The sequence below is a fragment of the Anopheles bellator genome, chromosome 2 (genome assembly GCF_943735745.2).
Source record: "Anopheles bellator chromosome 2, idAnoBellAS_SP24_06.2, whole genome shotgun sequence".
In the NCBI taxonomy this organism is placed as follows: Eukaryota; Metazoa; Arthropoda; class Insecta; order Diptera; family Culicidae; genus Anopheles; species Anopheles bellator.
Window position 1 is genome coordinate 83,553,019 of NC_071286.1, and position 27,385 is coordinate 83,580,403.

General features: G+C 53.8%; 4 protein-coding genes across 6 annotated transcripts in view; 1 reads left to right on the forward strand and 3 right to left on the reverse strand.

The window, feature by feature from the left end:
• Positions 1–7,676, reverse strand: part of LOC131209962 (voltage-dependent calcium channel subunit alpha-2/delta-4) — a 34,736-nt gene extending 27,060 nt beyond the window's left edge. For both annotated transcript variants that reach the window (XM_058203139.1, XM_058203138.1), the window contains exons 1-2: positions 7,528–7,676; positions 4,314–4,395 (exon numbers count right to left, since the gene is read on the reverse strand). In XM_058203139.1, the coding sequence (XP_058059122.1) occupies positions 4,314–4,395; positions 7,528–7,676 (231 nt within the window). The remainder of the gene's footprint in view (positions 1–4,313; positions 4,396–7,527) is intronic.
• A 3,567-nt stretch (positions 7,677–11,243) lies between these two features.
• Positions 11,244–14,641, reverse strand: LOC131209611 (exosome RNA helicase MTR4). 2 transcript variants are annotated; one of them, XM_058202717.1, is made up of 3 exons: positions 14,534–14,641; positions 14,338–14,471; positions 11,244–14,268 (listed from the first exon to the last, which is right to left on the reverse strand). In XM_058202717.1, exons 1-3 carry the CDS (start codon positions 14,639–14,641, stop codon positions 11,406–11,408), a joined length of 3,105 nt encoding a protein of 1,034 aa, XP_058058700.1. In that variant the 3' UTR covers positions 11,244–11,405. The 2 variants fall into 2 exon arrangements, with proteins under 2 accessions (XP_058058700.1, XP_058058699.1); XM_058202716.1 differs by having other exon boundaries at positions 14,338–14,442; positions 14,508–14,641.
• A 361-nt stretch (positions 14,642–15,002) lies between these two features.
• Positions 15,003–21,058, reverse strand: LOC131208214 (zinc finger protein swm). The gene is made up of 2 exons (XM_058200866.1): positions 19,975–21,058; positions 15,003–18,914 (listed from the first exon to the last, which is right to left on the reverse strand). Exons 1-2 carry the CDS (start codon positions 20,725–20,727, stop codon positions 15,807–15,809), a joined length of 3,861 nt encoding a protein of 1,286 aa, XP_058056849.1. The 5' UTR covers positions 20,728–21,058; the 3' UTR covers positions 15,003–15,806.
• Positions 21,059–22,225: 1,167 nt separating this feature from the next.
• LOC131208215 (nuclear pore complex protein Nup154) lies at positions 22,226–27,216 on the forward strand. The gene is made up of 7 exons (XM_058200867.1): positions 22,226–22,352; positions 22,482–22,641; positions 22,702–22,778; positions 22,850–24,547; positions 24,674–25,187; positions 25,247–26,807; positions 26,891–27,216. The coding sequence occupies exons 1-7, from the start codon at positions 22,254–22,256 to the stop codon at positions 27,141–27,143; spliced, it is 4,362 nt and encodes a 1,453-aa protein (XP_058056850.1). The 5' UTR covers positions 22,226–22,253; the 3' UTR covers positions 27,144–27,216.
• The last annotated feature ends 169 nt before the right edge of the window (positions 27,217–27,385 follow it).

The following is a 27,385-nucleotide window of genomic DNA, read 5'->3' on the forward strand; positions in this document are numbered from 1 at the left end:
CCCTAGCTACGACAACGTCAGAAAAAATATCTGCCAGTCGCAATATAACAACACCATTAAAGACCAGCTTTTGCCCCAAACAGCACTCGTCCATAATATCGCTTATTGAAATCGGTTACTCAACTAAACACACGCTCCTTCAAACGTTGCGCACTGCGCTGAACGTTTAATGAACGTTTAGCCCTAATCATGGCAAACACATTTGCCAGACCACCAAAATGAAATCAACGACAGTACCGCGCTGTGCTTATCGAAGCAAATCCCACTCAATTCCACCCGCTCGCTAGAACCTGGCCACCGCAATCCGATTCCGATTGCTGCGTCCTCCAGAGCAAACGGCAAAGACGATTGATAAAATTGTTTAAACTTCCCAACATCAACAAATCACCAACGGCGAACGGCGCCCGGGCTGCTCTGCTCGATGCGGTGGCCGTCGGATCGGAACCGACTTGTTAACGTGCAGCAATTTCAGCAGCTGCAGTTTCGTAGTTCCATCCGACGACTTCCTTTCGCCACTTCACTTCACACGACCCGGCACTGATTGCCGGTGTCGGTAATTGGAGCGCTTCTTGACTCGTCCGCGCGCGATTCACTTAATATTTCAAGACGTCTTCCCGGCGGCAGCATGCCCGGCGCAACCATTCCCCGGAGTCGTTTGCGGTGAAAGTGAGCTCCTCAATGAGACTTAATTTAGTGATTTGGCATATCCCGGCAGCGCACGGCGGGATCGAGGGCAGGAGGGCTACATTCCCGCACGAGTTATGTTGGCATCGGCGAAAACGAGCTGCACTTCCGGAGCGGAGCGATTCAGCTTCCACAAACCGGGCGCTGGTCCGGGTCACTTCGGTAAACGGAGCACGTAGCTCCCGGGACAACGGTAACGGCAAGAAACACCGTTACACACCGGGCGCTGGACCGGACTGGACTCGGCGTAGCTCCTGGGGAGTAAATCTTCGTCCGAGCGGCTTCAACATATCGTCCGTGCCGGCTCGCTGCCGATTCACCGATCCACGTACGTCGTGGATGCGACACACGTGGTGCGAGTCGGGAACCGGGCAGCCGGAAGATCACGATTAGAACACCGGATGTGGTGCCGGAGCCGGAGTGAAAACATCGACCAGCACGCGGCTGCGACCCACCACCATTAATCTACGTCTCGGGGGATAAAATATTCAATATATATTCGTTTGCTAAGTGCCGGAGCGTGGCAAATATTTTATGCCCCATTCAGGGGGTAGTGGAGCGCGGCACCACAGGCAACCTGTTAAGCGTGCTCCGGGAGCTCCGTCCGTCCGGGGTGCTAAAAGATTACCGAGATTTCGTTTTTTATTGAGCGACCGAGGTGCGCTCCGTGGAGGTCTTACGATAGAAGGGAGAAAGGCGGCCGTACAGAGCACGTCGTACCCGTTCAAAAGGACCCTTTTCTCAGTGGCGGCGGCTTTTCCTACATTATTTAACATCGCACGCCGTCAACCCGGCGTAGTGATCGGAACCTTTTCCATTACTTTCTGACTTTACACTTTTGAATAGTCAATAATAAATGATCACTTACCGAATCAATAATTTAGTTCTTTCCACCAAAGTTTCGCTCTCCTGTTTGGAGGCCCTGGAGCCCCATTGAAAGCGTTGGGCCACTTTCATCCCCGGGCACTGTTCCCGAACAGTTTATGAAAAACAATATTGTAACGTTCGTTGGGCCCATTTTGCCATCCTCGTCAAGGTCAACGCCATTCAACGCGGGGCTGGGTTCACGCAAAAAGTTGTACTCACATCGCCCGCAATTGTTTCGCCCGCGGGCAAGTGATTGTAACGGACAACTTCCTCCTCTTCCGGGCCGGTTGGTCAGTCGAAGGCTTACACCGGTGCCCGAACGCGATGTACCGATGTTCTCCTGAGCCCTCCTCTGCACTCCTTAATGAGAACGGCGAACACCGTTTTACCGATAGGCCCACGGCACACACGGCAAAAAACAAAAAAACAATGCCGCTCGGCAAAAGTGTTGTTGCACCGTCAAGTGTTACATTGGGGCCGACATTTTACTCGACACCTCCGGCGAACGAAAGGTAAGTAGAGAGCGCTCTGCGAGTCTTCCGGTGCGCCGCCCTCCGATCCTCCGTGTGCGGCACGTGTGTAATGGCCACGTAAGTGAAATGTGCAACGTAACTGAGTGTGAACATAGACGATAATCATAATGGAGATGAACACACGGGCCTCAGCGAGTGGTCCCGGTGCTGGCACCGAGGTTTTATCGAGCTTTCATGTTTTATCACTGTTCGCATTCCTTCGTCGTTGACTGTTGATTGAATTGAACCATCATGTAATGGGTTTATCGGTGCCACAACATAGTTCTAAACGTTGGTGTTGTCTGTGGTTTTCAATAGAAACTGTGCTTATCGTGATGCGTGCAGTGCATTACAACGCAGCCCGAATGGAGACGCACGGTGTTTGGTCTCGATGGAGGCGCATGGTAGTTTGTGCATATTTTGAACATGAATGTTTCCCCGAATAAAAAGAGTAATTATTATTAGAAGATGAAGAGTTATTGTTATTAAGTTATTCCATTGAAAGCATGGTGCATCATTTGATTTGAAGAGCTGATTTTAAGGTTATCGTATAGCGATGGAGGCGCATGGTGCTTCAAAGGAGACGCATGGTACTTTTGACCATATCGGTATAGGCATACGACTCTAAATTAATTTCAAAACTGTATTCCCACAACAACGACCAAAATTGGGTAAAAACATTCTGTAGGATTGCACTCAAAATTTGATACAATCTATTTTCAACGGTAATGGAGTTTAAAATTTGAGCGTTCCACTGGAAGTTTTCTGCACGGCCAAGAAAGGCAACAATATCCTGCCCTGATGAACGACCGAAAATCGATCCTCGTTTCGAGGACGCGCTGCAGCTTCGGGCACGGCTTTGCCTCGGGGCTGCATCGGCCGCGCTGTCGCTGGGCTGTGGGAAAACTTTTCACAGCAGAAAATTAGCTCACCGTTAGATCATCATTCTGGCGCGGAACTAATTTCAGCCCAACGAACCGTCGCTCGTCGTTGTCGAGCGGCGTACACACCTTGGAGCTATTTACTGGCACCGGAGTGAGTGATTCGAACGGCCCTCTTACATCCATCCATTCGTGGGCCAATCCACAGAGTGCTTCTTCAAGGTTTTCCTCCACACCCGCTCGCATCGCTTTAAGCCCTTCGTCCTGCTCCTCGTCCCACATTAGTGCCTCATAAACCGGCACGGAACGAGGAACGTCTTCACAGAGGGGCACACATACACGGATATGTATGTGTGTAAAACCTACTTACGGGTGAAGCGGCAACGCAGCACGACAAAGGCGCTGCTGGACATAAAATCGATCCTCGGGCCGTGAAAATCCGGCGCTACCATCCACGGGCCGTGATGCTCGGCAAAGTTCACATGCTCGGCTCGGCTCGACATACTGCACCGTCCGCCCACCCCCCGCCACCAACCAACCAACGCTGGCAGCAGGTGCCAGGTGAAGGTGGAAAACACTGTCAGTATCCAGCACGGGGCGTGCGCGCACCGAGAGGACTCTCGTCAAAGGACAGATGCCTCGCCTTGCCTCCAAAGTTTGAAGAAAAACTTTCAGCGCGCACACACACACACGGAGTTCCACCCACCCCGAGTGCCCGAACACCACCCGCGTGCCGTGGCGAAAACTTTCGAACCCCTTAGATGATGCCGCAGCGGCCCTGAGGCTCAGCCAAAAATACATACACCGTTTATAGTCGCACATAAAACCGGTTAGACGCGGTCGGGGAGGGCTCGATAGACGTGGAGCTCTCCCCCAAACACACCCCGGGGGCCTGCCGGGCCTAATCTTGACCATTTTGGCGACGCACTCCCGGTACCCCGGTACGTTCCCTGCCAGTTGCGTTATTGGGTGTTCAGGTAAATTTTTGGAAATGCTTTGTTGGCTTAGAGCAAACCGCATAGCAGAGGCATTTAAAAGGATAAATCTGTTACAGCGCGGCCCGTCCGGACCGCCCGCTCCGGACCCGCACGAAAGGAGCGCTTTCGTGGCGGAGCGTGGCGGAGATGATGCCAGGATGCCATTCACAGAACCAATTCCGGGCCCCAATGCGTGCCGGTCTCCGTCAGTGGTACGACAAAATACAACTCGACTAATCCTGGGCCACCGCCGCCGCCTCTTCGTAGAATCCCCAGGGCGGTGCCCTGGAACGTCGGTGCGGGTCCTTCAGAGGATGACAAAATTAATCCCTTCTCAAACACAAAGCGAAATCTCCGGGAGCCCCTTAGCGGTGGGCGAGCGAGATACTTACGTTTTTGATGTCGACCGCCTTGGTGAACTGCCGGCCAAACTCCCACAGATCGACGCCGAACCGGATGGCCCAGTTTCGCACCCTGCAAGGAATGGGAAGAGAAAGGAATAAGAACGAATCGCGCTGAAAGGTGAAGCGTGAAGGTGAAATTTATCATCTTCCTTATCGACATCGAAGTGTGATTGCGAAGCCGTGTGCCCGGATTCCCGGGGGGCACCCTTCGGTGATCCGCGGGCCGGCCCATCGACGCCGCACGGAGCAATGTAATATCTGTCAATACTGCAGCGAAGACAACCGTAGCCTGCGGGCCCGAAAGCGAGCGCCATTCCGTCTATTCAAATTCCTACATAAATTTTCCGACCCCACGCCGGCAGAACGCATTTTCGCGCCACCACCACCACTCCCGGATCGATCGGCCGCGGCACTGCACACTGGTCCGCACTGGATGTGTGTCGCACCGGATGTCGCACCATCTACCCGAGGTTCCGGCCAGGCTGGCCACACCCCGGGCAGGCACTCGGTGCCTTCGCTGGGTCCCCGACACGATTCGGTGGGTTGCACTCGGGGAGGGACAGCATTTCCATCTGGCGGTGTAAAATGTGGTACGAACCAAGGTTTCCCCGCACGGCGCCCGGAAGGATTTATTGGAAATTCTTTTCACTCAACCCGGGCGGGGAGACCGCTGCACTGGCACTGACCTCGGGAGGCTTTTCGTTGAAAGTCCTCCGAAGGACCATCTGTCGGGAGGCGCTGTGCTGTGTGCGGTTGGAACAAGCCACACCCGAAAGTTCCGGCCGTGCATTTGTTACAATGCCTAGGTGGTGTTGGGCCCAGAGAAACGCACCAGTTACTGGTGAAGCCAGTCTTTGAAGGTCACACTGTTTAGATGATTGATGTATTTATGCTGGATAATGACAGCAATTACACTTACACAATGGTTTCTTATTGATTAGGTCAACGTTTTACCATCAGTTAAACACAAACACGAAACGAACAAACTGCCACTTGGTTTGCTTTGATTGTTTTCCATTACCCAGCATGGTCGACCACAACCAGAAAAGGTGTCCCTTGGGTGTATCCGTGGCAGTAGGCATCTGAGAGTGTACTGTTGAGATACGTGGTGTGTTCAACAACTTCTGATAATTTTGAAGTTAATCTGCCTACATTTATCCGATTTTTGATTTTTTGGGTCACAATTGTTTCACCATAAGCCACAGTCAACATTTTGAATGCGTTCGCGCTCGTCATTTCTTTTTTCACACAAAATTTTATTCTTCCATTTTTCTTTGCCATCCATTTTTTGGAAGAGACAAAAATCGACGATGAGCCAAATCTTTTCCAAGCAACACAGCTGTCAAAAATTATCTGATTGCTCAAGATGGCCGAACTTTTCACCATAAGTCACTGACATGTGTAGCAATCGGATATACGTAGCTCGCGAAAATGCAAAATTATTGAAACTTTTTGAAGGCAGGGAACAATTCGATCGATGCAAGCGACGCATTTGACAGCTAATAATGTGTACTACTGTGGTAAAAAATATCGGGAAATCGGGCTTATAGCTCAAAAATCTCTCTCTATTCCTTTAAATCTATGTCGTTACCATTAAAATAGTCCCTACTCTATCCAATACATTAAAGACATTGTCGTTTATGTCCCATCTTGTATAAGCTTCAAGCATCGAATGGGTCAGCAGTAGGTTGAAACACAAAACGGCACCGAACAAGAGCACTTAAATTTAAAGTACGTGATCGTGTTCTTAACGCGTTACGTAACTTACGGCTCACAAAGGGGAATTTCTAGAGTCACACAAAGGTTCCCAGTTTCGAAGAACCGCCGCAAATCGGGATCATCCCATCGCCGGGACCGTAGTTTTCGTAGTTCTTTTACACTTTCGTCAGCATCTCGTAACTTTCGGAGCGCTGAAACTTGCAGCGTAACTAATTACACACCGCGCAGCATGTGTTCCAGCATGCAGCGAAGCTGGTTGGCAAATCCGGCAATCGTTTCTTCGCAATCACGATGCACAAAGGCGCGCAGCCACCCGTCGTCGTCTATGTCGGTTGATGCCACGTAGTCACGTAGACATTACTTTTCGACCGAGTGACTCCGAGAGTGGGACAATGTTGTTTAACAAGACCCATTCCGAGCCCGTGACGCATGTGCTTAAATAAATAGCAAACGAGAAACCCCGGTCCGATGGGGCTCGGAGCGCATTAGGGACAGCCCGAGCAATCTCGATGCACGTCACCGCCCCGTCACCGAACACACGGATTGTAATGAGTTTTAGGAGTAGGGAGATAATGAAATGCATCTTCAGGCCACCGTCGGGCCGGCTGCGGGTTCTACGTCTGGGGAGCCACCCTGGGGATCCTTGTTGCCACCATTGTCTTGAGCAAAACCACCGAAATACCCCGAAATCCCGGCGTTCCGTGGGCACAGCACGGGCACGGGCCCGACTCGGCTTCGCCCTAGCACTGGGCCGAGTGGGAAGAATTCAGAACACTTGCAAAATCAGCGTCACCACAAGCCGTCGACGGTGCCAGCGCGTCGGCGAGAACTTTTCCCGGAGGTGATTATGTGTTTTTTACGAATAAATATAAATTCACCCGAAAGCCGAGCCCAACCCAGAGAGTTGCCAGCCCCACACCGTCTGTGGGGTGTTGTGGAGATAATTTAAACAATTTAAACTTTTCAACTATTCCTCGGGAACCAGAAAGCGCTGCCAAGGGCTTCCAGCAGTTCCAAGCAGCAGCAGTGCACGCTGCAGCTGGACGTTCCAGGAGCCGTACTTTCCGGTGGCCCACCAGGAAGCATTTTGCTCGGTTCCCGGAATCAATCGCCATCGTCCGGAACTGCTATGCACCAGATCTCAAAGCCCAGAATCTCAGGCACAAAGCGCTACAGTATTGGCCTTGGCAAAGTATCAGTAGAAATAATTCGATTGGGAATCTTCTTACTCATCCGTTACCCGAAACGTTGGCAGTGCAAGGAAAACATCCGACCAACGTGAATTAATGCTAACAGACCGAAGGATTCGATTTTTAACCGAATGACGACAATGAATGAAATAGAAGTAATCAAACTGGAGCCTCAAAATTCGTTTTCGATGCTAGTGAATCTGATCGCGAACCCGAAACTAAAAACAAAGTTTTGTTGAAACAATTCCAACCGTTTCACTAGTTTACGCGCCGACAGTACGGGCGATACTTACTCGTTGTGGGGTATGTCCTCGTCCGGGTCGGCGGCCACGGGCGCGGGATCGAACGTTAGCAACAGACAAAACAGCAACAGTAACGATCCGGTTAGCAAATGGCGCCGTCTCCAGCGAGACCACCGACTCTGAGCTGGTGGCGGCTCCATGGTGGTGCTGATTCCGCTCCTTCCCCCTCCCCGATGGGATGTTTTATGTTGGGCCGCCCGTGACACGCGAACACGTACCACACTACGCCGCACTACTCCACAGCCGACGTTTGTTTGCTGGCCCACCCGGGTTCAAAAGCCCCGCGGCAACTGGTTTATGGTTTATTTATCTTCCTTTACGGCTGTAACCTCCACTAAGCCCACAAACACACATACGCACACAGACACAAACACTTTCCGGAATGTTTCACTCGTCTCACGCGCAAGAAGGCGTTACGAACCGTTCGAACCGTGGTCACATATTCTCAGCGCGATCGGGCGCGGTGGATCCGAACCGGCAACCTGGGGGGCGGGGTCAGGGGCGCACGGGGAATATAGGAGAATGGGGTGTTAATAAAACATTCAATTTAAATATAAATTGCACCATCCGAGCGAAGTTTGTGGGCCAAACAACCCATCCTAAAAACCGGACCAAAGAGCTTGTTGCGATCGAATGTTTATCCAAGCCGGCTTTAGGGCTTCCAATGTAAAATTAAGCATAAATCACTTGTTTTTCGGTGGTCTGTGGTCTGCTAATATCCTTTTAGTAATAGAAATTAAAATTGTGTTTCGAAAGCACCTTTAAACGCGAATCTTCCTTCACTTTTCGGCCCCAATCCTCGGGCAACTCCTTAATCAAACGTACACACCCGTGCACACACAATGCGTATCCCTTCAACAACAAAAAAACACACACAGTAGGCGATTGTTTCACCAACGAACACCAGTGTGCACCGAGAGAGAGAGAGAGAGAGAGTGCATCGAAAATGCACCGGCGCTGGTTTCACCAACACCAGCACACAGCAGGCGGTGCAGCGTACGAACACGTGGTAGGCTCTGTATCGCACTGCACACACCTATACACATACGGTCGAGTTTACACGCAGTCCGCTTAACCGATTGCCTCTTTTTCGGATGACCTTGTAGCTTCGATCCTTGCAGAAGATATCCGCGCGTGTGTATATGTGTAAGGAAATTGCATCGGTAAATCCGGAACTTCCGGAGCCTGCAAGGGCAGGGCAGGGCAGTTGATTTGGGCAGTTCTTTACATAATATTCTGTAACTCTTTCTTACATAATGTTGGCGATCAGCACTCTATTGTTTGAAAGTACAATTTATCCGAAAGCAGGCAACTCTGAGCCAACCTTGTGTGGTCCTTTTCTACAATGTAGGCTCCCGTCCACACTCCAAACACTGTATCCTTTTCGGTACCTCGATGAGATGAACGGTAGCTTCGGTGCAGTGTCTGCTACGATCTGGTTCTCTCCCTCTCTCACACTCAGCGCTCCAGTGAGCCGAGGGATACTATGTCACTACTATTCCGTAGTAGCGGCCACTGTAGTACTACACCAGCCATTAACGCCTTTCCACACACATATACACACGGGACGGCCGCAGTCGCATCTGCAGCTGAGTGGACACCTCGAGTGTTATCAAACAGCCTCGAGAGGTCACATGCACTATTGGCACTGCATTTTGCTACGGTTTGGTCTTCCACATCACAGTAGCCCACGTTTTGCCAACTGTCAAACACAGGCTTCGGTGAATATTGCACAATTGGTCTGTCGAATCGGAACGGCGGCGCATCTTGGGACCACAATGCGCCCCTTAGTCCTCGGCCACCCTTAATACACGGGCATTCCAGCAGCGGCACGGAAAGGCTCCCGCGCGAAGGGTGGCTCGCATTTTGTCTCACTCACTCTGCTGCGGCTCTGGTCACTCCAGTTCCTTCGCATTCGGTGCGATTTTGGCTATGGCTTCGCGCGCATGCACGCGTGCCACCGGACCAGCCGGGGGACCAGCACCGAACACGGGGTGGCGGTGGGCTTCAGGACACTCTCCAACTCCCGCGCCGTCCCCAACATCCGTCTAATCAAGTTACCATAATCGAAGGGTCGTAACACTAGGGGAGGCCACCGCCAAGGAAGGGAAACGGAACCGTTTTTTCGCTTCATGGAAAACCCAGTGCACTAATGGCAAGCCGCAGGGGACAAGCCACGGCGCACGCACACATACACACACACACACACAGCGTCGGCTTGCACAATCGAGGACCTCTCTCGGGGCTTTTGTTTGTGGCCAGCAAGGATCGGGCACTTTATTCAATTATATATATGAATTTACACAACGGCGTTCCACTTACTGGGGGTCCCGAGCTGGTTTTTTGAAAACTTCCCCCCACCCTACCCTTGCACTGCAACGACCACGGTTCCCATACAGCTGACGGGAATCCTGTCCTGTTTTCCGTCCCTGTTCTTTGCTACGAAACAATAATTTCACCACCATTTTCGCGGGCACCCATTGCTGTGTGTTCCGCACTCGGACCTTACCGAGAACCGAGGAGGAGGAAAAAATCCCAAACCCTCTACGAGGACACACTCCGTCGAGGACGACGACGGGGCGTCCGGTACCGAGAAAAGATGAACACGAGCCGTACGCACGCCAGGCGCTACTACGAGGCCAACGGGAAACGCGCGCGTATTCCGTGGGCCTTTCTCTCGCTCTCTCTCTCTCTCTCGATGCTCGATGCTCGTCGTCGTCGACCTGACCACACCACCGGCCCCACACACCCGCAAGGGGTTCTTGAGACGAACGACACCCTGTTACCGAACGCCCGTCGTCGACCACCGTCGGATGTTCACGGCAATGGTCGTTCGGTCGTTTTGCGCGAGTTATCGTGGGCGCAGGCGCCATCGAAGGGCCACCTTCCCTCCCGGGTCACCACCCAGCGCACCCCCGAGGGCCGGAAAAGAACATCGCACGAACGCCCCACCCCTGGCCGACAGTCCGACAAAAGTCCGCCTTGTCGTCCACGTTTCCACAATTTACACCGAATCCGTGCAAAACCCGTGACGCTTGGTCAATTCACCATTTCTGCTCGAACGCCCACCGGACACTTACACGCCGCAGGGAAGATGAGAAAAGCGCGATTCCACGAGGTCGGTGCGATTTTCCCGATGCACGGTGCCGATCCTAGCGGCCACCCAACTCGCGTTTGCTGCTTCTGCTGCTGTCAGGCTTCCCGACGAGATGGCCCGCCGCGACCCAACTCTGACACATGCAGCGGGCGGTCGATAAAAGCTTCGAAACCGAAAGGTCCTGTGACAGCTGGCAGGAACCGGCCGAAAGGACATGGGGACGCCTAACATCGAAAGCCCTTTTTTCGGGGAGCACTATTTGAACACGGAACTGGTACCGAAAAGAGGTACACTAAGGAATTAATTTTAAAATTAATTAGTAAAAGACTCTAGCCACGAGGGTTCCGTAGCTAAGAATATTTAACTTCTAAGTTCTAACTCCGTCTAACGGTTTCGGTCGAACCTTTGCGTATTTATAATTTTGTTCTATGATCTGGGTCCCTTTTGAGCCCCTTGTGTATCGTAACCGTTACACTTCACTTCCTTGCCTGTAATTTATCCAGAATTTATGCGTCAGACCCGGGACTATTCGGAACATGTGTTATTTATTTGTACGATAATTGGATATTTGTTATTCCGCCATATCATTTACAACTCGATTTACCCGATCGACGATGAAACGGCAAGAAGACATCATTTTAAAGTTTATTTTCGCTATAATAATAGTGATCAGAACGACGAATTGCAGCACAATTAGTTCATGTATTTTTGTCTCCAGCATTACAAGTGTTCCCCTTACGATAGTTTCGACAAATGCCATTTCGCTAGCGCACTACAGATACAGTGACGCGGCGAAGACAATGTCGCGTTTCAGCAACCGGATCGCTTCGGAGAACTTGTTCTCCAGGTCGGTGTTGCCGATAGTTTTCGACGCCTGTACCATCTGGCGCAGCAGCTCCTCCAGCCGGCGCATGCAGCGAATGATGGAGCCCTCGAAAATTTCCGTCATCCGACAGAGGTCCGAAAACAAGGCGCCCTTACACCAGGCCAGCACCACATCCATCAGGTACGGCTTGAACGATTCCACGTACCGTTCCTCGTCCACGTCCACCTTGCATTCGTTCGATACCTTCGCTATCCGGCGCGCGAGATCCTGCATCTGGCGCAGTGGGCCCGAAAGCTCCTGGGCCGACGCGGGCGCTTCGTTACTCTTTTCGTCGCACACGAAGCAGCTGAGCAGCGCACACGCCTGGGCCGGACCGAGCTCGGTGAACGTTCCGTTGAACAGCATTTCGGTGATGAGCAGCTCGTCCGCGCAGCTCAGTTCACACGCGACCCGTCCCTTGAACTCGATCACGTCCGCCGTGGTGCAGTACCCGAGCCGACGCAACACGCGCTTCCGGTGCTTCAGTTCGTTCATGTGCAGCAAACTCTGCGCCTCGCGCAGCGCATTCTTCTCCGCCCTCAGTTCCTTCTCGAGGTCCAGCTTGTCCGTGTATTTGCCGTACAGGCGACCGAGCTCGGGCGATTCGTGCAGCGGGTGCGCAAAAAGTCGCTTCTCGAACTTGTCGATCAAGTCGACGACCCCCTGAAAGTCCTTCTCCTTGATGTGCATATCGGTGATCGGGTTCAGCAACGGTGGTCCCTGCGGGAACCGTTTCTTTACCTCCTCGATCGTCTTCAGCACCGATCGGCGGTTGTCTGCCGGGCGCAGATCGTTCGGATAGTACACGCGCAGCGAGCTGATGCGCGACACTAGCTTATGCAGCACCGGAACGACCTCCACCGATCCGCGTTTTCCCACTGGGCACGGTTTCGGGATGCCGTCCCGCTCGAAATCGTCCGCCACGTGGAGCAACACATCGATCACCACCCGCTGCTCCGTCTTCAGTGGGTTTTGTTTCTGGTCCGCGTTCTCCTTCTTGAAGTTCACGATAATGCCCCACTCGAACTCGCCCACATCGGACTGAATCTTAATCATGCGGCCAGGCTGTAGAAAGGGCACCAGGTAGATAGGTTTCGTAATGTACTCCCGGAACTGCTTGCCGAGCGTGTCGAGCTGTTCGCGGATGTGGTGGTACGAAGCGATCGACTGCTCCTCCTTAATGTGGATCGCCTGCAGCTGGCGCTGCTTCTCCTGCACTCGCTTGTAAATGTCCGGGATCGACGATTGGTTCTGGAACTGGAAGAACGATCGCTCCAGCATGTACTCCGGGTTGATCTCTTCGACGCGCAGCAAGTTCAGCACCATGTTGTACGTCAGGTGGAACGCCGAATTGATCGGATCCGGTTTGCCCTGCACGATCTCGCGGCCAACCGCCGGTGACACGGCTTCATCGATCATCAGTATCACGATACCCTTGTCGTCCAACCCACGCCGACCGGCACGGCCCGACATTTGAATGTATTCGCCCGACGTGACCCATCGGAAGTCTTTGCCATCGAACTTGCGTGGCCCCGTAAACAGTACGGTGCGGGCCGGCATGTTCAGGCCCATGGCGAACGTTTCGGTTGCAAACAGTGCCTTGATCAGACCCTCGCCGAACAGGATCTCGATGGTTTCCTTCAGAATCGGCAGCAGCCCACCGTGGTGGATGCCGATGCCGCGGCGCAGCAGTGGCAGAACGTTCTCCACCTGCGGCAGCTGCCGGTCCTCCTCCGTCAGCACGTCCATCGCGTTGTTAAACACCTCGTCCACCAGCTTCTTCTCGGTGGTGGAGTTAAAGTCTAGCTTCGCCATCTGCATCGCAAATATCTCGCAGTCCTTCTTGCTGAACGAGAAGATGATCACCGGGGCAAAGTTGCGCTCCATGATCATCTTGACGATCTTGAAAATGTTCGTCTCGCCCGCGTTCGTCGCCTTCAGGCTGCCCCGCTTGTTCTTCAGATCTCCCTTGGCCGCTTCGCCCGCCGTCTGCAGCACGTTCATGGCGGTGTTAAAGTTGTCCTCCTTAAACTGGCCCCGTTCGTCCACCACCAGGTGAATACCGTCACCACCGACCGGGAAGAGGTAATGCTGCAGTGGCGTCGGCCGGTAGTCGGTGTACACCACGTGGCACGGTTGCTTGTGCAGATTGCACACCCATTCCGCAAACTGGCGCGCGTTCGGGATGGTGGCCGACAGAAACACGTAATGCACGTTGTCCGGCAGCAGAATAAGTGTTTCCTCCCAAACGACGCCACGCTCCTTGTCGCGCATGTAGTGGATTTCGTCAAAAACCACCCATCCTACCTCGCGCATTATCTCCGAACCCCGGTACAGCATGTTGCGCAGAATTTCCGTCGTCATGATCAGACACGAGGCGGTCGGATTGATCGTCACATCGCCCGTCACCAGACCGACGTCTTTGAATTCTTCGTGAAACTCGCGGTACTTCTGATTCGACAGTGCCTTGATGGGCGTCGTGTAGATGACTCGCTGCTTGTCCGCCAGTGATTTGGCGATCGCGTACTCCGCCACCACCGTTTTACCTGCGGACGTGTGGGCCGACACCAGCACCGACTGACTGTTTTCGATGCACAGGATCGCCTCACGCTGAAACGGATCCAACACAAACGGGTACTCCTTGGAGGGTGGACCGGCCGGGGCCACCAGCGGCATGTACTTCTGATCCGGATAGACGGCCACTTCGTGCGTGCACGCATCCGGCGACTGGATCGTGTGAACCTTGATGCGGCTCTCGATGCTGTCCAAACTGCGAGATAGCGTTCGGTCAGTGCGAGATCATTTCGGTGCTGTGCGAGATCATTTCGAGATTACTTACTTTATGTCGTCCAGCAGGGACTCTACCTTCACCTTTTTCGCGGCCACGCCGTCCTCATCCAGCGGATCGGTATCCTGAAATTCACGTTTTGTACCCGTGGTTTCCCTGCAAAGACGGATTGCTATGGTAAGTGCCTTTGAATCCAGGTGCCCGGGCAAAAGAAACCGTACCGATTGGTGTCTCCTTCGGCGGCTACAACACCGTCGGCCTCTTGTTCCATGTCCAAGACAATTGGCACTCCCTGGTCGTCGTCGTCGGAGTTCTCTTCATCAAACACACTGAACATATCGTCCACGTTCGCCATCGTACCCAAGCAGAAAGATGAACTTCGGTCGTTTTATTACTTCGATGATCCTCGGTCAAAGGCAGCGTGTTTGCAATTTCGAACTGTTTCTTCTCTGACAGACAACAATCGCCAACGTCACTTTGACAGCCATCGACTTTCGACCAGCATCATCGCACACTGGTCGTGATGCTTAGTTTAAATGGTCAAAATTCAGAAAAAGGTTTTTATACGAATCATGGTTAAAATTAACTTTCTTTTGGGTTTAGTGTCAAAATTTTCGGATGTGGGCAGTGTGTGGCCAATTCCGCCAAGTGCCTAGTGCACACGTTGCCCGAAGAAAAATAAAGCAAAAACACAAGTTTGTTTGTTTGTATGACTATTTCAACTCCTATCGCACAGATGAGTTGTTTTCGTTTGAATTCTTTTTTGAAATCATCTCTTTTAACCTTTTATTTTTACGTTAGCAGCATGCATGCATGTTGTTTACTCGCTTATTCTTTTCTTTTAATTCCATTTACCACGCAATGGATGTGACCGAACGAACCATTTTGAAATGGTTCCTTTTTTTGTTCTTCTTTAATTTTTTCTGTTTTTCTTTTGACTGGTCGGCCAAAAGATTGTCGTTTCTATTTTTTGTATGTTTTCGCTTTTTTTTTGTTATGTGTGGTATTTTTGTTCCAGCTTTCGTTTCTTCCCTTCATTTACAACCAAGTTATTTTTTGCTTTGCTCTTTTCATGACCTAAACCGTGGCGCCGCGTACGTGCCTTTCACTATTAGTTCAATGTTGTATACGTATTGTTGACCAGCTTTGTCCCTGTCTATTGGGGGCACTTCGTCTCGTCAGTTAGTCTACCCAAACACGACTCTATGAACGCAGTCACTACATTGTTGTGGCCTCACACCTGTCCTCCATGATACGCAAAATAGGGGCACGGAAAGAATTCGGAAGCTTTCACCGGGTCCGACCGAAACAAACGCACAATTCAAAGCCTGCAAATTGAATGAATCTCGCACTTGCGGACGCCACTATGGGAGGATTACGAGAGTATCATTAAAATAAAACACACACATCAAATCTCTACATACTAACTAGGGCTTCAACAGCACGAAGGAAGATTAAAAAAAAATAACGCTTCTGTGCCCGTGGGCACGTGGCCGGAACCGTAATGCGGCAAGCATCTTTCAACGACGCCAGGAACGCTCCGGCTCTATGTCGTCTTCTTCTTCCTCCTCCTCGACCAGCGGCATCTCCGTGAGGTCGTCCGTTTCGAGCAGCGTTTCCATCGACGACGAATTCAAATCCAGACCACCACCACCAGCGCCGCCAGTTCCTCCTACGGTCCGATCCGTGTCTGCTTCGGTGCCAAGGTTCACGTTCGCGGCCAGTTGATCCTCCCCTTCATTACTACCGACCAACGGATTTCCCTCTTTGCCGCTGATCGCCATCTTAACATCCTCCGTTTCAGGAGCACCCGAGCCCGCAATAACGCCAGCCGCAGCAGTGGGCGGCACTGCCGCCGGAACAGGGGAAACCGATGCCCAGACGATCGCGAGGGTTTGATACTTGAACAGCTTACCCCGTGCCAGTGCCTTCTCGGCCACCTGCCGCGTGCTGTAGCTGAGGGTCAGCGATGGCACCGTTAGATCGAGCTGGTGTTTGGTGATCTCACCGAAATGCTTAAAATGGCCAAGCAGCTCTTCGGCGTCGTCGACCGAGAATCCACTGACGACCATCGTCGTGGGCCGACGATCGACGCTCGTGGAACCGGGCGGTGCAAGACGGCCCGCACCTTTGCGCGCTCCGTACTGCTGTTGTTGGTGGTGGGGTTTGTGACCACCGGCGGGTGCGGTTGCGCCCGCCACTGGGCCACCGGCCGTGACGGTCGTACCGTCCGGTGCACGGAACGTGCGCTGCTCCTGAGCGATCAGTTCCAGCTCGGCGTCGAGCAACTCCTTCTCGTGCTGCTCCTTCGTCTTGTGCTTCCCGGCCACCGCTGGTCCACCCTTCCCCAGACGGGCCGCCAAGCGCTGCTGGTCCTGCTCGATTTCTTTGTGCAGATTGTTGATCTTCGACTGCAGCTCGTTCAGCGAAGCCTTCAGCTGGGGACGCTTCGGATCGCTCGCTTCGCACGTGACCATCAGCTCCAGCAGCTTGCGTTGCTCCTTCAGGTACGCCTCCAGCAGATCGTACTTGCGCTTGTGGATGCCCTGGTTCAGCTGCTCTTGCTTTTTGCGTAACATTTCGTTCGCCACCCGGTTCATCTTGTTGCTGTTCGCCGGCAGAAGCCCAGCAGTGGCGGGATTGATGAACTTCGTGTTTGCGCCATGCTTGCCCGCTCCGGAGGCAGCCGTCTGGCCGGCACCGGCCACAGGGGCTACGTTTTCATTACCATTGGTGGTAGCATTGGTGCTCTGGTCTGAGGCCGCCTTCGACGCATCATTCGTTGGGTTGGTGGCAAGCGTTTTATTACCCGCACCACCAGCCACCGTCGGCTGTGTGGCGGATTGCGTCGCTCCTCCGGCGGTGTTTAAATTGTTGTTAATGCTGTACTGATTCGGGTACGAACGGCGCAACGAGTGTTCCGTCTTTGCCGGTGGTGTAATGGCCGGCTGATCACCGGACACCGAAGGTATGTGCCAAAACACCTTGATAAACCGATTGTTTAGCACGGCCTCCGTACTGCGATAGGCCACATTCGCTTCGGCGTGGGTGGAAAACGTTACGATCGCCGCCTCCGGATCACCGTCGTAGCGGATCTGGATGTTGATGATCTTGCCAAACTTGGAAAAGTGATCGTTCAAGTGCGAAATCTCGTTCAATCCACGCGGTATTTTGCGTAACTCGAGCGAACAGTTTGCCTGCGGGTTAAGCATCGGCCCAGGACCGTGGCCCGAAACTCGGGGCCCTAACCGATTGTTCATCGACATTTTCCGCTTCATCGGACCGTCGGCGATTGCCACCGCATCTTCCGGTTCGAAGCGACGGTTAACGTGTTGAGCCGAAACGTCCCCGCCCTTTCCTGCGTCCACCACCGGCACCGAGATTAGTTCTCGCTGCAGTGGTGTCGCTCCGATCGGATTGCCGGCGAAAATACCGCCACCAACACCGGGGAACGGTGCGATGCCACGGAAGTTTACTCCCATACCGCCGATGGGACCGACCACACCACGCGGTCCGAATCCGAGACCACCACCGCCGACGACGGCACCACCCAAACGCTGGCTAATGTTCGGACGTCCGACGTGAGCCCCCGGAGGAGGAGGCAAATTGCTCGGTTTGTTCCACAGTCCCGGTGCGTCCGGGTTGTACTCAGGCACGGGACCCCGCATCTGCGCCATCAATGTGGGGTTGTTGAGACCTTCCAGCACGACCGGATCGATGCCGTGATCCCAGGGGCAGGTTTCACCACGCATGCAGTAGCCTTTTTCGTCAAAGTCGCGGCACCGTTGGCGCTTCGTGATTCCCAGTGGCACACCGGCATTCACGACAGCGTCAACGATCGCCGGAACGGGAACAAGCCCTAAATCCATCAGTCCGACAGCCGGAGGGGGCACTGGCCCCACGGCTGGTGCTACAAGACCGGCGACAATCGAACCAACGGTCGCTCCAGAACTCGCGGAGGCCGTCGCCACACTCGATGCTGCTGCTGGTGCTGCTGACGGCACTGGTACTGCTGGGGCTCCGGTGATGGCCGAAGTCACGGACAACGCTGATGGCCCGCCTACAACACTACCCGTACCGGTGGCCGCCGTCGAACCGGAAACTCTTTCGGCCATTGCGGCAAGGGCACGATTCGGAGACACCGACCGTGCCAACTTTCTTCGCTCTGCATTCGGTGATGGTGACCGGCTTCGCGAATGGGAACGAATCCTCTGAGATCTGCTGGTGCCAATTCCGGAACCACCGGTACTGCCGGCGACCGTGCTGCCGCTCGGGTGGTTTCCGGCATTGGACGCCGGGGTAGTTGTTGGGTTGTTGCCGCCCGCAGCGCTGCCGGTGGCAACACTGTTGCCGTTGTTGTTGCTGTTACCGGTGTTACCTCGACGATCGTACATCCCGTGACCTCCCTTGCGATCGTAGCGTCGGAACGAATCGCTGCCACTGCGCACGGGGGACTTGTTGCGGTACGACGAACGACTCGACTTCTCGCGATTATCGCCTCCACGGGTACGCTCCCGTGAACGTGATCGTCTCGTGTCACGCGGGCGCTCGAATGATCGGGAGCGGGAACGGGACCGACTGCGGGATCGGTTCTGCATTCGGCGACTCCGTCGAGTGCTGTCTTTGCCCTTTGTGTGCCGTAATCAAGATTAGCAGACGCGGGTGAAATAGAGAAAACATACGTTAGACATCGGTTCAATGGAAGATGAAAAATCGGAACAAACGAAAGTTATACCAAAATAGTCACCTCAGCGATAAGCACTTGCCTGGCAAACAACAACTCAAAACTCTCAATCTCAGTAGACATTGCCTGAGTGGTCTCAGTTGCACCAAGATCAGCGAACGACTAGTAGGCTGCCGCATCGCAACGAAAAATCAGTGTCGACATCAGCGCATCGAAGCTAGCAAATACAGTAAGCAGTGAGCGCCGGAGTAGACCCCGCGCCGTCCCCTAACCGTATGCAAATATATACCTATACCCCAGCGCAATCTACACACGGAGCAATGGAACGGTACTCTCTCAAATCACCGTCGATTCCGCTTCGGACGGAACAGGATGGAACAAGTTGCAACGCGCTTTTGCACTACCAACCCCTCAAAGACACTGACTAATGCACGGCGCGCCAAATGGTGTTCACCGGACCATCACGGCGCGTGGCTTAAAATAGCGCCCGACGATTGAAAACGATCGTGAAAAATACGTGTGTACTGCACGCGATGTGGTGTGCGTGCACCCCGCTCGGACACGCGTAATGCGATGTGTGTTAGATGAACGCATAATTAAATTTAATTTCTGACAATCACAAAAACAGACTCCATTCAACGTGGGCTGCGTCGCGCTGGCCATGATCTTCCTTCGCTGATACCTTTTGGGGAAAGTTCGATGCGCAAATATTTGCATAAGCAGCGCGCGCCCACGGTTGCTCTATTTATGGCCTCTAAAGGCCAGTGGGGAAGGGTGTTGGATCATACGGCCCGCTAAGAGGGCGCTATGGTAACATAAATTATGATCAACGCAACTTTTCTACACGCTTTTTGCCCCCAGGTGGCTTTTACATTGGGGTTTTTTTTTGGAACAATATTTATAGTCACCGAATGGGAGCACAGGAGACAAATTTAACCCAACAGACCTCCGGACCCAAGTGAAGCACGGCGCTCCGTTGGTCACAGAGGAACCGCTCGACTTACGTGATCCTCCTTGCTGGAACCTTTGATGGGCGAATGCTGATGAGGTTTATGACTGCTGCTGCTACCGCTGATACTGTTACCGCTACTGCTGGTAACCGATGGCTGACTGTGGCTGGCACCAGCACCGGAAGCTGCTGCCTCGCGCACATTGGAGCTGTGATGGTAATAGTGCAGGTGATGGTCCTTTCCCTGATCGAACGACGATCGCTCCGAAAGGCTTCCACTCGACAGGGAAGCCGCCACGGACGAGCCGCTGGTGTCTTTGGACTGCCGGGAGTTGCCATCGTGTTGCAGGGGAGGCGTGAATTCGCGTTTCCCCCTGTTTCTCGAGCTGCTACTGACCGCTTCCTCCGTCGGGTGCGATCCCGAAGCAGCAGTGATTCCGATACCGCTCGGACTGCCGGTCGTCGAGGTGGTACTGCTGGAGGACGAAGCGGAAGCAGCTGCACCAGTAGCGCCTCCTGCCGCGGCAGTTCCGTTGATGGATGCTGGAGCAACCGTCGCGGACGAGACGGCTTTCAGGTAGTCCTCGCTTTTGATCACCTTAAACAGTTGCTCGAGGAATGGTTGCGTTTCCTCCGACAGAAACACGTCCAGTTGCTCCTTCATCGACACAATCAGATCCTTTTCGGGTTTGTCCTTTTTCAGCAGCGCCAGCACGTAGCGAGCCAGGGCGGCCGGGTCGGCATCGCACAGCGGTTCCAGCACCTCCGTCAGCCATACCTTCAGTGCATCGGTGTTGTTGATGTACATGGCAGGGCAGCGTGTTTCTCGTGTTTGGTGGTTTGTTTGCAGACTGCTTCGCGAACCTCTTCGCACCCACCTGTGTTGTTTTTTTTCACAACGCCTGTTCGCCACAACAGAGGCACCCTCCGCCTGTTGTGTAATGTCTTCTGCGTGGCCGGGGACTACCACCGTGACCTTTTTACCACTGCCGTTGTTCGGACACACTCTTCACTGCGTATTCACACCGAACGTACCAAACACCACCCTTTTCTGTTCAGCCAATCGCTCGCTCTCCTTCACTCCTGTACGCCGTCTCAACCGTGAGCGCCGCTCCCCGATAAGTTGTGTGCGGCTGTGTGTGCGTTTACTGCTTCCGATAGCGACGATTTCTCTACCACTTGGCCACTATCAGCACACCACGCGCGCCCTGATCAACGTGGTTGACAGTTTTGGATTCACAAGCGATTGTGTTTCCTGTAAACCAAAGAAATACTGATTAATTAACTGACCGACGAGGGTACGCCGAACAACACGCAGTCAGGGCCAACTGCAGCCAACCAGCTGGACTCGTAATGAATAATTCGATCTCTCTCGCACACATTCACCAACCACCTCTCACTGAGTTCCTTGGGCTTTAGATTTTGCACCGAATGTCCATGTTGGGCTGAAAAGTGGTTTCGAGTTACGGGTTACGGAGCACCCACTTTTTCGTCCACGGGTAGCGCGCTTCTACTTCTTCTTTACACTTTTCTGCGTTCATTTTTCACGAGAAGGCAGGGAAAAAAACCCTACTTTCAGCCACCTCGCGCGTCCCGTGACGCGTTTTTCCATTTGGCAACGATCGATACTTACTTCCTGCTGATGAATGGATGAAAATCTTCCCGTTCCGTGCTCGAAATACTCGCAATAATTGGGATTTATTAAAGCTCTTCACTGGCAGCTCTTTTCTGAGCTCCTCTTTCACTATCTGTATGCGTGTTTCGTACTTGACTTTTCGAGAAAATACTCGATTTCCTCCGAACGCTGCCAAAAACTGAGTGACTGTGAAGAGTGCCATCTATTGCCAAAAGTTTGAACTAATGGCGAGAGAGAGAGAGAACACATCGAACCAAATTCGAACTCATGGTTGTTACAACTTGCAGCTGTTGTCAGCGTCGCTTTAATCGATTTGTTCGCTTCAGAAATGAATGAAGCAGGCGATAATTGCGGTTCAACATTTGGGTTGCAGTATCTAACGAGGTCAAGTAAAGGAAACTGCAAAGCACGCTCTTTTTGCATTCAGAAAGCCCATCAACCGTTTAAATTCGTGTTGGTCTAATGCGCGTTTGACAGTTTGACGATGCGGCCAACTTTGACAACCCGCCCATTCCGTTGACTTTTTGGTGTTCCGACTAAAAAGCGCTAAAGCCGTTCGCAGGCAAATAAAAAAGCATCAGAGTCGTAAACGGGGTAATTCGCTTGATTCTGGTATTTGTATAAAAGGTATTTTGCTTCGGCACCAGCAGCAAGGCTCTGCATCGGCCCGTCCAACACCACCCGCTGTCTGCATCACGATGGCCGAAGCCACTATTCCGACCGAAGAGCTTGAATATGCCGGCTCAATGCTGGAACATCACGAGATTGTTGACGCATCCCAGCCCGGTCTGTTGGAGGTAAGAAATCGGGCCGCTGACCGTCGCCTGTCCGCTGGCTGTGTGCGGAGTCAGTACGGGGAAGGCAAAAGACTGTTTACCGACCGTCGTGTTCATAACCTCTCGCCTTGTTCTCGGTTCGTTGTGCAGCTGATGGGAGTTTCACAGGCCGGAACACCGACGGCTAGTGGAAAAGGCGAACTCGACTATCAACCCCTGTCCAGCTTATCGATGGGACTCAAAGAACTGCACCAGCTGTCCACGGTTAACAAAATGCCGATACCGCCCGAGATTATGGAACACTTTAACCGTGAGTACAGCTCGCCGACAATGAATTACGAATGATTACACTCGCTTACTCGCTTAGCAGATGTGCAGAGTCACTGCATGATGGGACTGTTTGCCGAGATTGGCCGAGCGTGGCTAACGATCGATACAGAAATCTACGTAAGCACCGGTGGCGCACAACCCGCAACGTGAAGTGCCGTAGTTTGACCCTTGTTTTCTCTCTGTCGCAGATCTGGACCTACGAGAATGCTCGCGACGTAGCCTACTTTGACGGGTTGGACAAAGTGATTATCAGCGTGGGGTTGGTGACCCCACGCCCAGGTGTATTTAAGCCCGAAGTGAAGTACCTTCTCGTACTGACCACACCGTACGAGATCGTGGTGCTGGGTGTTATGTTCAACGAGATTATAACCGGCACACCGAACCGAACGGGCTCCGGCCGCACGGTGAACGTGGGCGAAGAGATGCAGCTGATGAGCTCACCGATCTTTGTGCTCAGCACCGACAATGTGGGCATCATGTGCGTACACGGTACCGACGATGGGCGCATCTTTCTCGGTGGCTGCGATGGGTGCCTCTACGAGATTTGTTACCAGGCGGAATCGAACTGGTTCAAAAAGCAGTGCCGCAAAGTGAACCACTCGCAGGGTCTCATCTCGAACCTGGTGCCGGGAATATTCAAGTTCTTCTCCGACAAGGATTCGGTGGACAAGATCGCGATCGACAATTCACGTCACCTGCTGTACGTGTTGATGACGAAAGGCACGATCGAAGCGTGGGATATCGGACCGGAGGCGGGCGGCGGCGTGAGGCGTTTGGCACGGCTCACGTTCAAAGACATCATCACCAGTGCGCAGATGGTTTTGCGCTCCGACGACTCGTCCATCTATGAACCGATCACGGCCATCTGTGCGCTCACCGTGACCGACTCGTCCTGTTTGCACTTGGTGGCCGTCTCCAAAAACGGCATCCGATTCTACTTCTCCACTGTGTCGCTGTACAACCAGGCGTCCTACATGCGGCAACAGCAGCTGTCTTACCAACAGAGACAGCACCAGCAACAAATGCAACAACTGCAACAACTACAGCAGCTACAGCAACCACAACAGCCACACCAACACGACCTGGCACCGATGCCGCCGGTTAACTATTTCGATCACGAACCGAGCGATCGTCCGCAGGGCTTGTATCTGATGCACGTGCGACTTCCGCAGACAGTGGGCGCCAGTGTGCGACCCAACGCGGCAAAAAAATCGGTGCACGCGGCACACTCCATCGGTGGGGCACTGTTCATGGTAACCTCCCCGCAGCAGGATCAGGATGCTCTGTGGATGGTCAATTCGGAACCGTTCCAAACGCAAGCCCATTTCATCGAATCGGAATCTACGCTTCCACTCGACGGACAAGTGCTGGCGATCGCCAACGTAAAGCAACACGACCGCGTTTCAATCGAAACGCCCCTCCGAATGGCGCAGATTCCCCGGAAGGTGGCACTACTGACGAACCAGGGCGTGCACACTGTGTCCGTGTTACGTGCGGTCGATATCTTGCAGCAGCTGCTGCTCACCTGTCGTGGGCCACACAACGACGCCGTGAAGGCATACTTTGAGATACAAACCGAAGCGGAAGCGTGCGCTTCGGCCGTCCTACTCGCTTGCCTCGAATCGTTCCGTGGCACCGAGTTGGGCGACTGGGCCACGCAGGCGTTTGTGCTGTACGGTGGCGAACCGTACTATGAAACCTATCATTCTGGAAGCGGTGCCATTGCCGGCGGCCCCAGTGGCGGTGGAATGGTGGGTCCAGCAATTACCCAGAGACCGCTCGCATTCGGGTCGTCGACTGGCGGCGCAGGCTATGGGATGGACCCACTGGCCACACCGCAATCGGCAATGGTCGGAGGGCGAATGTACATGTCCACACCGTACACAGTAGCGCCCGTGGGCCGTGGGCCCCTACAATATCTACAGCAACAACAGCATCATCATCAGCAGCACCAGCAGCAGCAACTACACCAACTGCAGCAACATGCTCCCTTCTCTCCACAATCGGCCCAGTCCGGCTTTGTTCCTACTTCGGTGAACACGAGCTTCAACAACAACAACCTACTGCCGACGGATGCGCCCACCTTGCGCTACTCGGCCAAACACGCCGGCCTGTATCTTCACGTTTGTCGCGTGCTGCGCTGCGTATGGCGCCGCAAGTGCACCGACGAGCGACTTCACTCGACGATCGCGCTGCTCGATTTGGGTGTGGTGTTGGAAGACCTGTTCGCCATCCGAAGTTTCTTCGAGTCGGTAGGCACGATCCGGGGTGCGTTGGCTGGGTTCACAGGAGGTCGTAACACTCTGGCGTCGTCCACCGTCATCGGACACGGACCACACAGCAACCAAGCGGCGGGTTTGTTACTGCAATCACCGGCTCTTGGGAGCGCCGGTGGGTATGGCGGCGGCTTAGTGATGCCCCAACCGTACGGTGGCACAGGGGCCGGACCGGTTGTGCAACAACATACTACAGAGGAGGCGTCGCGGGAAGAGAAGCGATCGTTGGATGCGCTGGCACGGTTGATAAGTAAGTACAGGCTGCGGATCGATTACCAACCCAGTGACTAATGTTCCCAATTCTTCCAGAGCAAGCGTGCGAAGTGATCGGCCTGTGGAAGGTGATTTGCGAGCACCAGTGCCATCTGTTGTTGGGCCAGCTGCTGCCGGAGCAGCAGGCCGCTATTAAGGCTTGCACCTTCCGTGATCTGATCGTGGCACGGCCCGGCGTTTGCGGGCTGCTGATCGTCACGCTGATCAACTCGTACCTAGCCGACAGCGCCAGCATCGGTTCCATCTCGTCCAAGTTGCGCGAAGTCTGCCCGACTCTGTACCGCCACGAGGATGCCGTTTCGCACAAGGCCACGGAAGTGTTGCTCCAGACACGCGATTGGACCGACCGGGAGCGCAAAGAGGAACGTCTCCAGATGGCGCTGCAGTTGTGCAAAAGTGCGGCTCCCAACCTGCCGCTGGACACGCTCTGCCAGAAGTTTACGGCGGCCGGGTTCTACACCGGTGTCATCGAGCTGTGCTCGGTTTGTGCGGCAAAAAAGGACCCCAACGAGACGGCGCTGCACTTTTACCAGAACGACAATCCGGAAGGTTTCGTGGCTTACCAGAACCGCATGCAATGCTACAACGAGGTAAAGCGGATGCTTGATGTGGTGTACGAAACGAACGAAGCCGGACCAGCTAGTGGAACCGAGGCTACGAGGTATCCCGAGCCACACCAGGGCGCGGAAGACACTCGCGCACTGGCCGGGGGCGGCACCAAGTTCCAAACGGTTCTCGCCATCATTACGCAGGCGTTACAAAATACCGATCAACTGCTGCACGTTGCAATCTACGAGTGGCTGCTGGCGCAGAAGCTTCACTCGGAGCTGCTCGAGATTGCGGAACCGTCGCTCGGCGTGTTTCTGAGCCGGTCGATGGCGCACGCACCCGACAGTCTGCTGCTGGCGGATCTGCTGTGGAAGTATCACGAGCGCAACGGACAACACACCCAGGCCGCTCAGATCCTCGATAAGCTCGCCCACTTCCAGGGTGGCGACGGACTCGACCTCGGCAAGCGCATCGAGTATCTGGCCCGGGCCGTGATGTGCATGCGCAGCGAAGCGGTCGGCTTCTCGGCCCACAACGGGGTCCTGCTGAAGGAACTCGAGGACAAGCTGGAGGTCGCACAAATCCAACGACAGGTGAGCGACGCACTCACGATGCTGCTGGCCCGAGCCTCGGACCCGGCCGTGGGAAGCGTTCGGGACGCCTTGCAGCAGCTCAACGGCTCGCTGTTCAACCTTACGCAGCTGTACTCGGAGTTTGCCGAACCGTACGACCTGTGGGAGTGTAAGTTGAAAATTTTAAACTGCTCGCACCACAACGATCCCCTGCTGATCGAGTCCGTCTGGTCGCACATCCTCGATCGCGAGCTAGAGGTGCGGGACGGAGCAGCCGAACGCTGCCGACGGATGCTGGCGAAGGTAAAAAGTCTGGCCCTCGAGTATGACAGTGCCGGTCACTGCTTTCCGCTGGCCTTCATCGTCCGCGAACTCGAAGTGCGCTGCTTCCGGTCGGGACTTTTCAATTCGCCCGTTCCGGAGGCGCTGTTCGAGATGAACCTCGACGTCGACGATCTACTCAACATCTACTCCAGGTCAGTAGCCGAAACCCACCATCCGATCTACGATCGTTTTCAAACCCCCCCTCTCTCTCTCTCTCTCTTCCATCCTCCGGCAGACTGGTGTCGATGAATGAACGCATCTGGGTGACGGAGGACGACGAACTTTACCTCATCCGATCGACGGCTGCACTTCTCGCGCTGATAGTCGCACAACCGAAGCAGATACCGCTGAAGGAGCGACGCAAGGTGATGGCCAAATCGCAGGACCTCATCTCGGCCGCTCTCAACATCCTCTACACGAAGCCGGACACGCAGGCACTGATCGAGTTACTGCGCGACACGCAAACGAAGTTGCAACGCGTCGTTTGAAGCACTGCCGCCACGGCCGGTCCAGTGGCCACCTGCACTGCCAACACTTGTTAAAAAAACAGGAAAAATCGAGTCCACACAAAAGGAGGGGATGATTTTCCGATCCCGTTTCCTACTATTTCCGTACGATTGTCATTGGAAACGTCGCATTGAATAATAAACTAATTCTTTACCCAACAAACCGGTGTTCTTTCGGGCTGGGACACGAACCGGCGCTCCCCGGGTTGCTCCTTGGGTTTAAT